The sequence below is a fragment of the Schistocerca nitens genome, chromosome 3 (assembly GCF_023898315.1).
Source record: "Schistocerca nitens isolate TAMUIC-IGC-003100 chromosome 3, iqSchNite1.1, whole genome shotgun sequence".
NCBI classification, from domain to species: domain Eukaryota; kingdom Metazoa; phylum Arthropoda; class Insecta; order Orthoptera; family Acrididae; genus Schistocerca; species Schistocerca nitens.
In genome coordinates, this window is record NC_064616.1 from 670969262 (window position 1) to 670986328 (window position 17067).

General features: G+C 38.0%; 1 protein-coding gene across 1 annotated transcript in view; it reads right to left on the minus strand.

Annotated features, from left to right (window-relative positions):
• LOC126248632 (zinc finger protein 277) overlaps window positions 1-15499 on the minus strand; it is a 123716-nt gene extending 108217 nt beyond the window's left edge. Inside the window, exons 1-3 of the mRNA XM_049949807.1 lie at window positions 15394-15499; window positions 9684-9894; window positions 9433-9589 (exon numbers count right to left, since the gene is read on the minus strand). Coding sequence (XP_049805764.1) covers window positions 9433-9589; window positions 9684-9894; window positions 15394-15412 — 387 coding nt within the window. The 5' untranslated portion in view covers window positions 15413-15499. The remainder of the gene's footprint in view (window positions 1-9432; window positions 9590-9683; window positions 9895-15393) is intronic.
• Between the last annotated feature and the right edge of the window lie 1568 nt (window positions 15500-17067).

A 17067-nucleotide genomic window follows, 5' to 3' on the forward strand; every position in this document is an offset into this window, starting at 1 on the left:
TTGCCACATCAATGGATTCATTTCCCTGAATTCTCTTGTGACCTGGTATCCAGCAAAATGGCACCTCCTTCCTCATCCTTCACAGGTGGAAAAGGGAGTCCTGGACGTTACCGACATTGTGTCTGCTGGGTAGATTTGTTGAATAGATTTAAGGGCACGTAAGTAGTCAGAGAAAATGGGGAATTTCTCAGCATGGATATGTCCCATCTGCTCCAGAGCCCACAAGACTGCATTCAACTCTGCATTATATATGGTAAATTCTTGAGGACATACACTAGGAAAACAACTGAGCCACCTGCTTAGACCAATTAGTAAATTCATCTACATAGTTGTGGTGCTCATTTAAAATTTCATTAAAAACCACATGAGTGCAGTCTCTCCTGCACCTTACTACATTTGAATCATCCTGGTCTCTTCAGCTGCCAAGAAGGCAGTTCGCTTCAGTGACAGTTATTTGACTCACAACTGGTGCCACAATGCTTTGCATAGATCCCAAAAGGCCCTGTTGCTTGCAGACTATTTGCAAAAATTGTTCTCGTACGAGTTGCCACAACATCTGTATTTGATTTGGTTGTGACTGGATGAAGCATCACAAGCCTCAGACAGTGCTGAATCCAGCTCTCACATGGTAATTCGACTTACTATTACTGGACCTGATATCCAACCCACCCCTTTCTACAGAGTGTTCCATTTATCTGATGACCACCTGTGCAGCATAGCAGATGCCGGGCAGCGAGCGTTCTGTTGCCCAGTGATCAGATGCCATGTCACCCATCTACTGCTGTGGTATGACATGACTACATTTAGAATATAAGCAAATAAATTTTGTACTTACCCTGGTCATAAAAGGAGATGCTGGAACTACCTGCCATTATTTCTGACATCTATTCAAGAAATTGTTAATCACACAATGTAATTCTCTCTGAGATATTGAATTAATTGATTCATGAATATTATCCTTGATTTCCTCTATCGTGTGAGGATTTGTTGTGTACACTTTGTCCTTCAATGCACCCCAAAAATAAAAATTGCACGGACTTAAATCAGGACATCTAGCAAGTCATATATTGTTACTAATCACTCTTTCATCGATCACATAGCGAATTTCATGCAAAGAAACACTGGCCGTATGAGCCCTTGCTGAATCCTGTTGAAAACACGCAAAGCTTCAGTCTCTTTCACTCAGTTCATTAAGAAACGGTCGCAAAATGTTTTGCACATATCTCTCACTTGTAACTGTGTCATTAAAAAAAACAAAATTGGGCCCATTATTCTGTCACCACTAACTGCGCACCACACACCTATTCTCTGATCATGAAGGGGTTCCTCATGAAGCACAACAGGTCTATCTGTGCGCCAGTGTTGACAGTTTTGCGAATGAAAATACCGGTGTAAATGGAACCAAGCCTCATCTGAAAACAAAATGAGGTAAGGATCCATTTCACCATCATGCACTTGTTTTAAAATCCATTTCGCAAAACTTAACCCTTTATAGCACCTTAGCTCAAGCAGCACAGCACCTTTTTGTACAGAGGTGCATGATATTTGTGTTCACTGCAAAAGACGTCCAAGAGACTTTTTAGAGGAATTTTCCAGGCGGTATGCAATGTCATCGAGACCATCTTCTGTGAGCACTGTATGTCGTCATTTATGCTTCTTGTCTTGAACACTTCCTGTTTCATGAAATTTATATCTGCATCACAACTCGGAACTCGGGCACCTGGAAACTTCCCCATTCAAAAATCTCTGAACAGCACGAGCGGACTCTGTATACACATACAAATAGTAAATAAACACTCATTGTGGTACTGAATAATTCGCTCTTGCCATTGTTGCATTCGCAAACTTCACTGCTACATTCATGACGCCTGTTTCACTGCTTGAATGACATTGGCCAACAGGGTGCTTATGTCTCTATGGTCTTCAGGCAAAAAAAAAGGGAGGGGGGGAGAAGGCACAGTGCGGTCCTGCAGGACCCATTCAACTGGAAGACATGGCTTCTGTGGCCGGCCTGCAGTACTCTGGGCAGGCGCTCATCAGATAAATGGAACACCCTGTGTATTCAGATGGTGACAGCAAGATGCTGGATCTAGTGTGGCGGAACAAGCAGTTTTGACAAATTGCTGTGGGTGATGTCTCTGGGTACTGTTTGAAGACCCCCCTTCAGTACAACTGCTACAGGTGGCCTATGTTGCCCCCCCCCCCCCCCCCCCAAAAAAAAAAAAAAATCCTGTTGGCTTCTCATAGTTGTGCCGAGCTGATTTAATGATTTCAAGAGCTCTTGCCATGATTTCTCCTTAATAATACAATGGCATCTGGCCCTTGCCATCCAAAAATTTGTGAGGTTCTCTGCAGCTGGTCACCATCTGAAACTGCACACAGTGCCGCCTTCCCACCCAACCCCGACTGCAGATTGGCACTCCTTCTGGGCTCATGTGGTCTCTGTAGATGGCCTAGAGACTGTGGAGTTGCTGCATCAATGACTTGGTGGATCATGTTCATAATGTGATCCACCAATTCCTGGCTGCATCTCCATATTCACAAATAGCCAGCTGACTGTACAGTTATTCTTTCAGAGCAGCCACTTTGGAAGCTTACTTTTGGTCACTCTTCACTATGCCGGATGTATCCTGATGGGGATATGGTCACTGAAGAAAAAATTGTTGACCATGTCCCACTGAGGCATGTCTGCTAGGGCAGCAGAGCATACCAGCAGATGTATGGGGGCAGACAACAAACCCATAGCAGTGCTTAAATGTGCACTCTGTCCCTGTTCAGAGGACATAATGCTTATGAAGATGATAAGATTCTCAACAGATTGATCGTGGAGACAAGTGGCTGTACATCCCCACAGCATACTACACACATTTAAGTCCCCACAAAGGAAGAATGGATGGAGGAGATATGAGAGATCACTGAGAACCTCAGGAACTAGGTTGTTATTTGGGGGCACATGTCCTAGATTTCAGCACCTACTTGCAAGGTGGTGTTGAGGACGGGCACGGGCTGGTATTCGTCATTGATGAATATGACCACATCACCTTTAGCTCTCTCTCTCTCTGATAATGTCCTTTCTGGTACCAGACAACTTTTATTCTGGCCAACTGTGTCTTAAGAAGAGTGCACTTATGTGCTCAGCATGGTATTTCATACTGGTACATATGGGCAGCTTTCCTATAAAAGCTGTGGTTGCAAAATCCAACTGATTTTTGATGGAGGAGAACATCAGGAATGGGCAAGGTCCTGTGTTTCTCTACCTACACTAAATGTGATGTGGCCATGAATGCTACAGATGTTTTCCATGAGGTCTCTTTGTTTCTCACACCTGTAGAGTTAGATAGTAAATGTGTTGTTAATAAAGTCATAACACAATAAATGTTGTATGGCCCTGATTATTTCCTCAAAGTTCTCCACAAACATGTTTGCTTAGGATGTCGCTAATGGGTTCTGTATCACAGAGCCATCTACACCGTCTTTCCAAAAAATTCCGAGACTGATTTTGTTTCTGGCATTATGCACAACTCGAACACCATCCCAAAGACGGACTTTTCTGACAGTTTCATATGGTTTTATGAATGTTCTGTGCACTGTAATCATGGGGGGAGGGGGGGGGGCTATATAGAACAGCTTTTAGCTGAAGCATTAAAACCACTATCTTAACTTTTTTTAAATTTTTTATTAATTCAGCCTTAGAACTTTCTGAATTAATAGGGCATATGACCGAAATATTGTCCAGAATATGAAAACTACAATGACATTGCATGTGCTTGAATAGTTCAATAGTTGTGCTATCAAAGTATTGGGAAGAGCTCTCCAGGACTTTGATGGAAACATAGGTAAATAATGAAATCTTATCAGATCTAAGAATAACATCATCTTAAAATATTTGTCAGTTTACAAGTTTTTGTCACAATGGTGTTCGCAACGAGCCAAAAGGGCATCTCCTCCTATAAGTACAAGTGGACAGGCCATAGAACTTATTTCCCATTAACTTCTCCACATGTTATAATGAGAACTGTGTGTGTGGTCTAGGGATCTGAACAAGAGATTCCTTATAACAGACTCATCCAGTGGTATTCTTTCAGATGCTAAGATAAATTTATAACCATTCCTGAATTTGAGTCTTGCTTCAATCCTTGGTATGTCTCATCTCTAGCATCATCCAAATTTTCACACCAAAGTCAGCTGTTTCCAAAATAATAACATTGTTGCCATTGTCAGTTGGCAGAAGCATAATGACAGGATCACTGCAGAATGTGCATAGCGCATGGGGCAAAGTTCACTATGTGTGACCCTCATGATAAGTGCTGATACAAGGCTGGATAATACTTCACAATGGTGTGATTTTAAGCTTCTTATAATGGGCTGAGAATACAACTGTACTGATATCACTCATATTGTTGATTTACATTATTATGCAATTTCTCTGTTGCAGAAACTGGCAAAGTTTCCCTCTATGTTGTTCTGCAGATACCTTCTGTAATGGCATTTGTTCCACCACTGTGTGCATGTCTATCCAGTCCTTATCTGAGGCTGAAAGTGAACTATCAGTTTCAATGACAGAACTATATATAAATGTTATCTAACCATTTAAAAAGAGATTTACCTTTGAAGTCTGCAATATGCCTAGGGAGACTGCAGATAAAATGACAAGAAACTAGGCAGTTCCTTTCAGAATCTAAACCTCCAGTACCTAACATGTTTAATTCTGATGGCAATCGACTTTACATCATATGATTAATTAATATTATGTCAGGCAGTAACCGTATATTTTAGAAAAGCTTCTACCTGGTCTTACATCAAAATAAATAAACAGATCAAAACCTCTCACCCATTCTCTGTCAAATTAGATTAAAATATGCTGTAGTTAAGCTTTTCTATAAGAAAGGTATCAATAACCACCCAGTAGTCTTGCTTCCTGCATCATTCTCCAATTTTACTTATTGTTTATTTTTTTTAAAGTTCATAATGTGCTGTAGCTGGTTATCACCCATCTATGTATTAATGGGATTCTAAGACAATTGTAGTTCAGATTCCAAAAGGGCTGCTATATTGAAATAGCTTCACTTATGACACAATACAATTTTTAAATAATTAAATCTCACAAGTTGGGACCTTCCTTGATTTACTGAAGGCATTTGACTGTTTCAGTCATATCACAGTAATTTAATTTTTATGGTATGCTTCGTTCAGGACATGCCCGGCTTGGCCCCTATTTAAGAAACAGAATGTGGAAAGCTATACTAAAGTTTTAGAGCAATACAAAGAGTGTCACTACATCATCTGCATGGGGTTAAATCACAATGGGATCATTATTGTTCACGTGGTAGAACTGGTCATTTTTGCAGATGAGATAATTATTATTGTTATGCTGAGGAAAGAAGCATCAACAGTGAAAGACATTTTAGTTAAAGTTATTAATTAGTTTCGAACCAATGGGCTAGCTTTAAACTTCGGGACAAAAAACCACACACACAGTTCATTCAGTTTCTCACTATCAAAAAATGCCTCCATCTACTATTAACATAGTGTAAAATGTAAACTATCATGGCTGGAAATAACCACAGTTAATAAAATGTTCTGGGCTATTACGCTGTACTCAAATAGATTTCACCTTAAAACCCAATGTTTCATCCTCTTCTGTGGACAGCATTTCCAAGGGGATCATAACTTCTTTGAACATCCAAATCACACCCTGGCTTGCTACTGACTACAGCAAAATTCTGCTTCCGTGTAGAGGTATGATGTCACAGGTTTTGAATTTGCAAGTGCAATTGGTTGTTGTTGTTGACTGCTGTCATCCACTGTTGCTATCTCCCAATGGTGGAACGCCTGTACACATCTTCTTCAGTACCGGAATCCAGATGCCATTAAATTTCACGCTCTCTTCCTTCCTATTGAAATTCCTGGGGTGTTTTACAATCTCTAGGGCATCTCTGTAAACCTTTCCTTGTATCTGATTGTAATTGCCAGTACTTGAGTCCAATCACAATGAATGTGGTGGTCTCCTGGCTGCAAAGCATGTTCTGCAATAGCTGATCTGTCAGTCTTCTCTCTTCTGAAACTGTCTTTGTGCTCGTCTAATTGTTTTTTTTTTTTTTTTTTTTTTTTTTTTTTACCTTTTCTTGTAGTAGCCACTTACCACCCCCCCCCTCCCCCACACACACAACTACACACAATTCTATAAAGTCCTGCTTTTTCCAGCAATTGGTGAGCATCCTTGGCTGATTTTAGGTAATTTAGTATCTTCCAGGTGGGTTTGTATATTACCACGATGTTCCACTTTTTCAAGATTTTTCCTATGCAGTCAGTAATATCCTTAATGAAAGGCAGGAAAACTTTTGATTTCACCAGCACTTGAACAGTGCTATGATTTGTATGTGGTGGCCTTAAGGCTCTTTTCACCTCGGCAAATGAATAACTATTCTTGAGCATTGTGTTGATGAGATGTTTTAATTCTGTGTCACGCAGATTAGGTTCGCAGATTTCTCTTGCTGTATCTGACAACATTTTTATGATCCCTCACGTTTGTAGTGGGTGGTGGTTTGAAACCTGGTGTAGGTAACAGCCTGTGTGTGTGGGTTTCCAGTAAACCGTGTGTCCTAAGGTACCATCTTCTTTCTTGAAGACTAGCACATCAAGAAAATTCAATCTTACGCCTACCTCCTCCTCCATGGTAAACTGAATCCTTCAACCGATGCAGTTGATATTGTTTTGAAAACAATCCAGTTTCTCCCTGCCTTGGTGCCACAAGACAAACCTATCATTGGAACCAAATATTTGGCTTCTTGTTCACAGTTTCCAATGTCTGCTCCTCGAATTTTTCCATAAAATAGTTTCCTATAACTGGGCTTAAGGGGATTTCTATAGTAACACCATCTATCTGCTCATAGAACTCATTGTTTCATTTGAAATACATGGTTGTGAGGCAATATTTAAACAGTTCTGCAACGTCGGGAGGAAAATTGTACCACAATGGCACTTAGCTTACTGATAATATGTGCCAAATTCTTGATATATGAATCCGATCGCCTCACATATGGTCGTAATATGGTTGTCAAGAATGTAGCAATCAAATAGGTGCCAAGTTCTTAACAACATTAATATGACCATATGTGTGTCGATCGGATTTGTATATCGAGAACTGGGCATATTTTGTCAGTAAATTAGACAGCACAGTCGTACAGCTGGAGGACATGTTAGTTTTGATGTGGTATTGTAATTCACTATGGTTCTGTTCAATGAAGTGTTGCACAACAGAAGATTGAATTTTCTTGATGTGCTAGTTTTCAAGAAAGAAGATGGTACCTTGGGCCACATGGTTTACCGAAAACCCACACACACAGACTGTTACCTACACCGAGATCTGAACCACCATCCAAAACAAAAGCAAGGCATCATAAAAACTTTGGCAGACAAGAGCATGGGAAATCTGTCAACCAGAACTGCTTCACACAGAATTAAAACATCTCATCAATGCATTGCTCTAAAATGGTTATTCATTCGCTGAGGTGAAAAGATGTTAAGACGACCACATAGAAATCATAGCGATGCTCAAGTGCCAGTGAAACTGAAAGTTTTCCTGCCTTTCATTAAGGATATTACTGACCATATAGGAAAAATCTTGGAAAAGTGGAAAATCACAGTAAGCTACAAACCCATCCGAAAGATATAAGATCACCTAAAATCGCCCAAGGGAGCTCACCAACTATTGGAAAAAGCAGGAATTTATAGGATTCTGTGTAGTTATGGGAGGTGTCACTAGTAGTACAAAAAGAAGTCAAAAAATGACTAGAAGAGTTCAAGGGCAATTGCAGAAAACTGACAGATCAGTTGTTTCAGAACATGCTTTGCAGCCAGGAGACCACTACATTTATTCTGATTGGACTAAATCACAATCAGATACGATGATGATGATTGGTTTTGTAGGGCACTCAACTGCGCAGTCATTAGAACCTGCACAAAGTCCTAATTGTTACACAGTCCAACTTTTTTTCACAGTCCAATCAAGCAACTGTCACAAATGATGATGATGCTGCTGCTGATGATGATGACAACACAAACACCCAGTCACCAAGCAGAGAAAATTCCCAATCCGACCGGGAATCGAACCCGGGACCCCGTGATCCACAGACAGCAAGGATACAATGAAAGGTTATACAGAGAGGCCATAAAAATTGTAAAACACTCAAGGAATTTCAATAGGAAGGAGGATGGCATAAAACTGAATGACATCTGGACTCCAATGCTGAAAAAGATGTGCACCAGTCTTACACCATGTGGTGAGAGCAACAGCTGACGATGTGATGCTGACGATGTTTGGTTTGTGGGGCACTCAACTGCGTGGTTATCAGCGCCTGTACAATTTCCCAACCTTTGCTCAGTCCAATCTCGCCACTTTCATGAATGATGATGAAATGATGAGGACAACACAAACACCCAGTCATCTTGAGGCAGGTGAAAATCCTTGACACCACCAGGAATTGAACCCGAGACCCTGTGCTCTGGAAGCGTGAACGCGACAGCGAGACCATGAGCTGTGGACTACAGCCGACGATGGCAGTCGACTATGGCCAATAGCACTCGTGCATTTAAAACGTGACATCATGCCACTGGGTGGAAGCAGAATTTTGTTTTAGTCAGTAGCGAGCCATGGTGTGATTTGGATATTCAAAGAAGCTACGACCCCTGTTGAAAATGTCTGCCACAGATGGGGACACAACATTGGATTTTAAAGTGAAATCCAGTCGACTACGGCATAATGGCCCAGAACATTTTATTAATTGTGTATTAACATAGTGGATCAACAAAAAATAATGAACAGAATAGTGAGTTCTACGTTTTTGGGTTGAACACTGGCAAACATAACCTCAAGAAGCCATATGACAGATGACCTAAAATGCTGAGTTTCAGCAGAAAGTAATTAAAATGTTTGGACTTCACATGTATACATTTTGCAGCCATCTGTTTAATCAATTGGGGATATTAACCACGTCCTGACAGTAAATTTATGAATAATAAAATTAAGTCTTCCATGGCAGTTTGAAAGTAATAGAAGTATACATAAATACAATACTAAAAGAAAACATTACCTGCATTTTACTCTAGTAATTCTAACATTGGTACAGAATGGAGTGAAATGCACAACTATAAAATCTACCCACGAATATAAAATGTTTGTTAGCAGAAGTATTTTCAACGCGAAGTTGTTTCTCTTTTTCAAATTCTCCACTACTATAAAAGAATTCTTGAATAGAAGTAAGTACTCTTTTTAGAAACAACTAAAAGCCACGCAAGTAACCATATAAATACAGTTTCTTCATTTGTCTATATAATCTATTGTTCTACATAATAATACTTAATGAAAAAATGTAACTGAATAGCTGAAGTACATAATACAGTATTACACACATATTTAAATCCATAACTTACCAACCGCTTACGCTGTAGTTTCTCTCTCAAGGCTTTGTCCTCCTCTACAAATGCTCCCAATACATAAGAACCGTGAGATGAAAACTGTTGTTCTATCACATGACACACATCAGTTACAGGCAGAGATGCAAATCGGTCTTTCCAGTATCTGAAGTAACTGCAGATATTAGCAGATATTTAGGGTGTGTATGTTAAGAATATCAGCTTATAAAAAAAAAAGCATAATTAGGATAAAATGTGAAGAAACTTACCTTTTCAAATCCACAATGTGGTGCAGATCAGATATGAGTAATCTGTGACAATCATATAAGTGTTCTATAAATTCTTTGTTTTTACTTGGTAGAACAAATTTATCCTCACACAGGATACATGGCAATAACTCATCCACATCTAAAGTATGAATGTAGTGTTCTAAGTCCACTTCTGTGAAAGATAAGGGTCCAAAAAATTTCCCCTGTTCACCTGAAATATATTATCTCAATAAATATACTAAAGGAAGAAGCATTATACATACTTAAAAGAAAACAAATCCTATTTTTAACAATATTACTAACATTTCTTAAAAAATGATGAAAAAAAGGTTTTAGAATGAATGATAATTTACGAAGTGATCTAATAGAAAGACTTGTACATGGAATTTTAAATGTATGTCTGAGGCCACTGCAGAATTTGAGACAATTTCATGTTTGCAGTTGCAGCAACAAAAAAGTTATACAAGAGTATCTATTCCAGTTCTGATATCTGAAGGCAACAGTTTGACTGCAACTGAGCTGACAAAGCTTTTGGGACACTAAGGCATGGCATCTGATGTGGGGGAAAAATATGAAACTGAATAAATCAATATGGTAATGGGGCTTTCTAGTGTGGGGTGTGACCATTTCTACTATGCAGATAAAACATACAAACATAAAAAAAGAAACAGCTTTCAAACTTGCTTTCTTCATCGGGCCACACACATGTATGTTGCTTATATGCATTTATCAGTGTATGTGCAATGGGTGTTAATACCAAGTGGGCATATCACTTCATAGTTGGACGTGATCATGTACTGCAGTCAAGAGCTTCATATTTTGTGTAGTAGTTGATACATTAATGTTGGCGAACGTTGCAGTGGAACAAAGACAAATGGTGGCCAATTTTGCAATATAACCTTTATAGATGGTTGACAATGTTACAATGAATTTATGTCAATGCTTGGATAAGACTGTCCACATCACTAACACACTTAGAGTATTCAGGATATTTTACACTACACTCAGAATTTCATATGCCTCTGCAGACAATATTGCTGCTGGCTGAAAACTGTTGGAAGCAGATCAGTGCGTCATACCACCAGATACCCTATACGCAACTGAATTCACATTAAAGTGCTGAAGATTGTTTCTTTGTGTATGTAACTGTGACAAGATTTTCAAAGGGTAAAACCTGTCTTGTGGTGCAATTAAATACTCAAAACCTTTGCAATTTGGGTAGTACACTATCAAAATAGTACTTTCGAAGGTGAAGAACTTGGCTTTGTTACTATACCACAATCAAGATGAACAAAAGAAACTGGTGTTTGAACATGAGAATGCACATAGTGCAATCTCAAATTCCAGTGTCTTTTTCAGAGAACAGAGTGTGGTTTCTTCCTCATAAAGTGAATGTTGAGCTAGAGAGTGATCTACTAACTTTCAGTGGTATCATCATGTGGAGTAACACATGTCAAACTGCAAGAGCAATCAAAACCATTCTTCCTAGATTAATATCAAGCAAATATTTGTTTTTAATTTTTTATTTTTTTTATATTTTGACCAAAGTTCAGTCTTGATCACACAATTTATGTTTCAATGAGATAGGTAACCGGTTTTGGTTATTTTTACATAACCATCATCAGACCTATGGCTCCCTCAGGATGGTAGGCGGAGCTCTCCTCGCTGCTATGAAGTCAACTGATCAGTCAAAATACTGACATGAACTATTTACAGAAGAATGGAACAAGTGATAGATGCTGGCCTTGGGAAAGATTAAGAAATGTATAACATGTGAGGAAACTCCCTGTAAATTAACTTTGAAGATGAACTACAGAACGGCAAATCTATGTTTACAGCATTTGAAGATCACTTTTGAAAATTGAAACCTGAATGTATTCTTCAAAAATCCTGAGTTTAACAAATATAAAATACTGGGAGCAAAAAATTATCCAAAACTTTTCAGAAAACTGACTGCAGTTGAAAGAGTCAAAAGACTGACAAGGTAGCAATAGTCGAGAAGGGAGTGAAACAATGTTTCAGCCTATTCAATCTGCATACTAAACACGCTATGAAGGAAAGCAAGGAGCAATTTGTATAGGGAATTAAAGTTTGGGGAGAAGATATACAAAACTTTGGGCTTTGCTAACAATATTGTAATTCTTTCAGAGATGGCAAAGGATGGAACAGCAGTTGGAAAGAATGTGTACCATCTTGAAAAGCGGTTATAAGATGAATATATACAGAAGTGCAACAAGAATAAAGGAATGAAGCTGAATTAATTCAGGCAATTCAGAGGAAATTATATCATGGAATGTTACACAAAATGTAACATGCAAGTTTTGTTATTTGTAAAGCAAAACAACTGATAATGGCTGATGTAGAGAGGATGTAAAATGAAGACTGGCGATAGCAAGGAAAAAAACGCATTTCTGAAAAAAAGAGAAATTTGTTAACACAACAGTTTAATGAGTAGGAAGTCTTTTCTGCACACATTTGTCTGGGCTGTGGCCTAGTACAGAAGTGAAATGTAGACAACAAACAGTTCAGACAAGAAAAGCAGCTTTTGAGATGCAGTGTGATAGGAAAAGGCTGAAGATTAGGTGGGTAAATAGCATAACTAACAAGGAGGTACTGAATCAAATTGAGGAAAAAAAGATGTGGTACAATGTCACATGGTAGTTGGGGGGGGGGGGGGAGGCAAGGGGGGAATGTGACAGAAACAGAGAGACAATGACTGACTACAGTACGAAGGTTCAAATGAGTAAGTTGCAAAAATTAAGTAGAGAAGAAGAGGTTTGCACATGACAGACTAGTGACTAGAGTTGCATCGAACCAATCACCGAACTGAGTACACTAACAACATTCCTTTTACATATGATAAAATTTGCATATTTTTAGCATCAATTACTGTAAACTTCCAACTGTCTTTACGCTGGTGCCAAGTGTTTGTTATATTTTGTTTTCCTCTTTGTGAACCCACTTTCTGACAGTCAGTACCACCAACGGGTGAAAAAGAAAGAATAAAGAGTCCACATCCCACTCCTATATGAGCTTGATTTACTTCTTAGTCCATCTTTTAGAAAAAAGTAGTTCTAATTATTTACAAGTTTTACTCCAGTTATAGTTGTTCTTAACACATCTTCCAAATCAGCACCAGATTATATTAACACAATACCTACTTGCATTAATTTCAGCAAGTGCTAAATATTAGTCAATTTTAATATTATGTTTAGTTAATCTTCCATTTTTGAGTGCAGTCATAATTTTACACAGGTACATTGAGAATAGAAAAATGCATGTCAGTGTAAGAACTTGCACATTTTCTGAAGTTCTTAACCATAGTCACAATCTGATCTGATGTACTGTGCTATATGAAGGTCGTATTAACAGTCTTCACACAACTGCTAAACGCCATAAATTTATTATTTCTCTGTGCTCTTTCCTTCAATGTTATTAATCAACATTGAATGTTTACCTTAATTTCACATGCATACAGGAACCACAGACAAAGGTACACACTTAAATACTACATTTATCATTCCGCAGTATGGTAAACTTTTGCCCAGTTATACAGAAAACATGGCTTATTCTTTTTGTTTCAAGTTGATAATCTAGCACTATGTCAGTGCATAACAACCGGTATGTCAGACCCATCTTGAAAGTGGCTCTCTTTTGATACTATTTCTTTATTCAAAATGGTCATGATTTACAAATTACTAAGTTTTATTGGCAAAATCTTAACCTCAATGAATTCTAAATAATTCTCACAGATAATCTGGTCATTTATAGATCAAAGGAATTTCCCAGGACAATACAAAAGACTTACTTCCCTGACTGGGCATTAGACATACTAAACTAGCCTGCCAAACCTATCATTTAAAAAAATTCATTTATTAGCTGTAAAAAAAAAAAGTCCACGTAAAACAGACACAGAGAGAGTCAACATAAAATTCCAAACTTCAATCTACGTCACAGATGCTTCATCTTCATTTTTATATTTGCCTACAGATTGTACTAATATTGGGTCGCTCTTCTTATAGGACATTGCTTATCTTTCAACTACTGGGATAGCTGAACACACTAAACTTGGTAAAATTATTGCAAACGACATACAAAATCATACCCCAAAGATTAAAATCTCAATGAGCATCCTTCATTTGTCAGATGCTTGCCAGTATTCTTATACCACTCACCTAAATCTGAGCATTTTGTAAATTACCACCCTGAAGTGTTACGGGTAGGAAATGAGGAAAACAGAGGTAATTTCAGTTTCACAACAATGAAGATATATTTAACATTTTTATCAACCACTGTATTTATAGAGTTTTTTTAACAGGATGTTACACATGTATTAATCTATGTAAGGTTCATAAAAACAGTACAGTACTGGGTAACAGTCATAACAGAAATGAACAGTTAATCACATATCGGATTTCAGCAACGACCGATGAGCAAATGACTGACCATGTGGATGTATTTTAATTATTTTGTTTAACTTACTTAAACATTTTTCAAGGTACGGGTTAGGACTAGTGGAAACAATTACAGAATGAGAATTTGTAATGTCACATCTTCTAAAGGAGGCATTTACTTAACAACTTGATATTTTGTATAAAGTAATTCAAAATGATGTAAATAAACCATTCTGCTTTCCCACTTGTATTTTAACAATCAATGAACACCAAAGTCCCAGAAGAATGTGTCAAATAGGTATCACCACCTTGCTAGTGGCACGAGTGGGTTTTCACACAAATGTATAAGCCTATGATAAACATATATCCAGTACCCTACATCTCGGTGTAAACCTGACAAAAATGTTCTACTGTTTACCTGTCTTCTCCGAGATGCGATATGTCAATATTTGCATTAAATCTAGCATATGACCTCAAATTCATTTATTCTGTATTTACATGTATGGCAAAGAGAAGATTTTAAAATCAAAATTGTGTTTACGCAAATTATTGCACATCCATGTACCTTGTACCGAAAGAATATTTCTTCACGCTTTCATGTACTGTTTTAAACTATCAAGCGCGTAATATATTCGAGCGAAACATACATATACATATATAATTATGCATAACTTCTTCATTTGGGAAAAAAGAAAGAAAGGTGTTCCGGTACTGTGGCCCCCAGGAGGAGGGGTGGGGGTGGGGGTGGGGGTGGGGGCAGGGGGTGGCGGGTCGGAAACATCTAAAAAAAAATCTGCAGTTCTGATATTTTTCGTCGGAGTTACCGTTACGTGGTACCAATGCGCGCAGTCAAAAATCAAGCAGTGTGTATGCTAGAGGGTACTTGGGAGGGGTGTGGTTAGTGCCATTACGTGAGAATATTTTTCGTTACGAAATTTAAACTCGTGCCACATTCTCAGATTTTTATGAATAAATAATGCACAGTGGAATCGTTGAATTTTACGACTAAATTTTTGATGTGTGAGGAAACGATGCTGGAAAGTAGAAAATATACTAGATACTGGGTAATGGCACTAACAAAATGCATGCATGGAAACTACAAAATAGCGCTGCCTACATTTTTAAGAAAGTGAGAAGAAAATCTTACTGTTAATACAATGTTATTTAGTCCTCTCATTGTGCGCACTTTTGACGTAATGCATTATACGGCTTCATTTTACATACATTTCTGCCGGAAAACATTGTAAAAAATTCAAGTGGTTCAGAGAATTGTTTAGCAGCTGAGACAATTGGGCTTCAACTGCAAATTTCAGTACCTTCCTCCGTAAACTCCATACGTATTAAATTATTTATTCCTAAACCTCAAAACTACTCCACCCCTTCCCTTTCCACCAACACCTTTTCCTCTGCTAATTGACAACTACCCCCAGAGATGTAACGCAATTCAATAAATCCAAAGATATGTACTTTCTCGTATACTTCAGCATTAAGATCAGAATCTGTTTAGAGCAGATGAAAGACGGCGGATAAAAAATCCGTCATAAGAAAAAATAAATTGTTTATAATTCTTAAAGTCTTTCGGAACATTTTTCGTTATTGGAATGGTCACTGAAACTACCAAGGCCGGAGATTTACATGAGTTGGACCGTGCTATGCGTCAGTAGACTAAGCCCTTTTCTTTTAGGATTGGTTGTAAACTCTCCAGTTATTAGCCGGTTAAGTTCTGTTTCCGGAATAGCGCGAGAAACGCGTCGTGCGTACTCGGAATAACGCCTAATCGGGGAATAAACTCGTTAACCGGTGATTTTTAGCCGGCTGGTGAACTTAACTGGGGAACAAGTTTTTCTGAAATTGATGGCTTATGACTGTTTATTGTAACAAAAAGGTTGATAGTATGCTAATGTCCAGAGTTCTCTCAGCCACATTTATAGCAGAAAATATTGTTCCCTCTTATCTCCCACCAGAAAACCACTTTCCATGTTTTTGAGAGTGCTTCAGAGTAAAAAAAAAAACTCAACGCCACCTAGAATTATTCCTATAAACGTGTAAATTATTTGTGCTTACTCAAGCTAGGTTTAATGTAGTAAAATAAATAGGAAAGTCTGTCTTTCGAGGAAGCTGTAGGATTTCGGTGTTGTGTTTTTCTGTTATTAGTATTATCCACACAACAACATCAATATTTACCATAAAGTAATTGTTGTCTGTGTGTCATAGGGATAGAGGTATTCTCATCCAGCGAAAAGGGAATCTTCAGTTATTGAATCTACATAATCATTCATATAGCAAGGGGATAGCCAGTGGGATTATTAAAAGGACGTGTGAGGCACTGGACAACATATGCAAGAGACAGTTTTGTTAGTTATTTCAGTTCTCTGTTGTAATTAAATGAAAATAAAATAAACATTCTGTTATTCTGAAATCATTTACTTAATTCGTGTTTTTTGATCCTAATTTCGAACTTTATGCTCTTGCTTTTAACCAATACAGATCTTTCTCCCTTATCTGGTTCTTGTCATGCTAGTTTTGAAGCAGCACCATCTGCAGCTCTGCTAATTCTTCCACATTTGAGAATAGGTATTTTTACTCTGAAAACAGAACTGACAGTCTTAAGCTGAGATGACTGCAGAAAAGGAAGAACACAGTGAAAGTGTCATGCATCCAGTACTTCCCCTACCCTCCCAGATAACATCTATCTGCTAAAGATGATTGTAAAAACCCAAAATTATGTATGATATAGTTCATGTTGCTCAAACAAGTGTTTGCAAAAATTAGGAGACAGCAATGCTATGAAAGAAGTTAACAAACATTATAGTGCTGATTCTCATCATGCCCGGTGCACATCTATTTGTTCAGTGGTTTTTGAGTTTGAAACAAAATGGAAAAGCATGAAAATGTCAGTCAAAAGAAAGTTTACTATGTAATACGAACTATGTGTGGTGTTGTATGTAAAATTTTGTTTCTACAAACGTTGAGGATACTAAGTTGTTAAG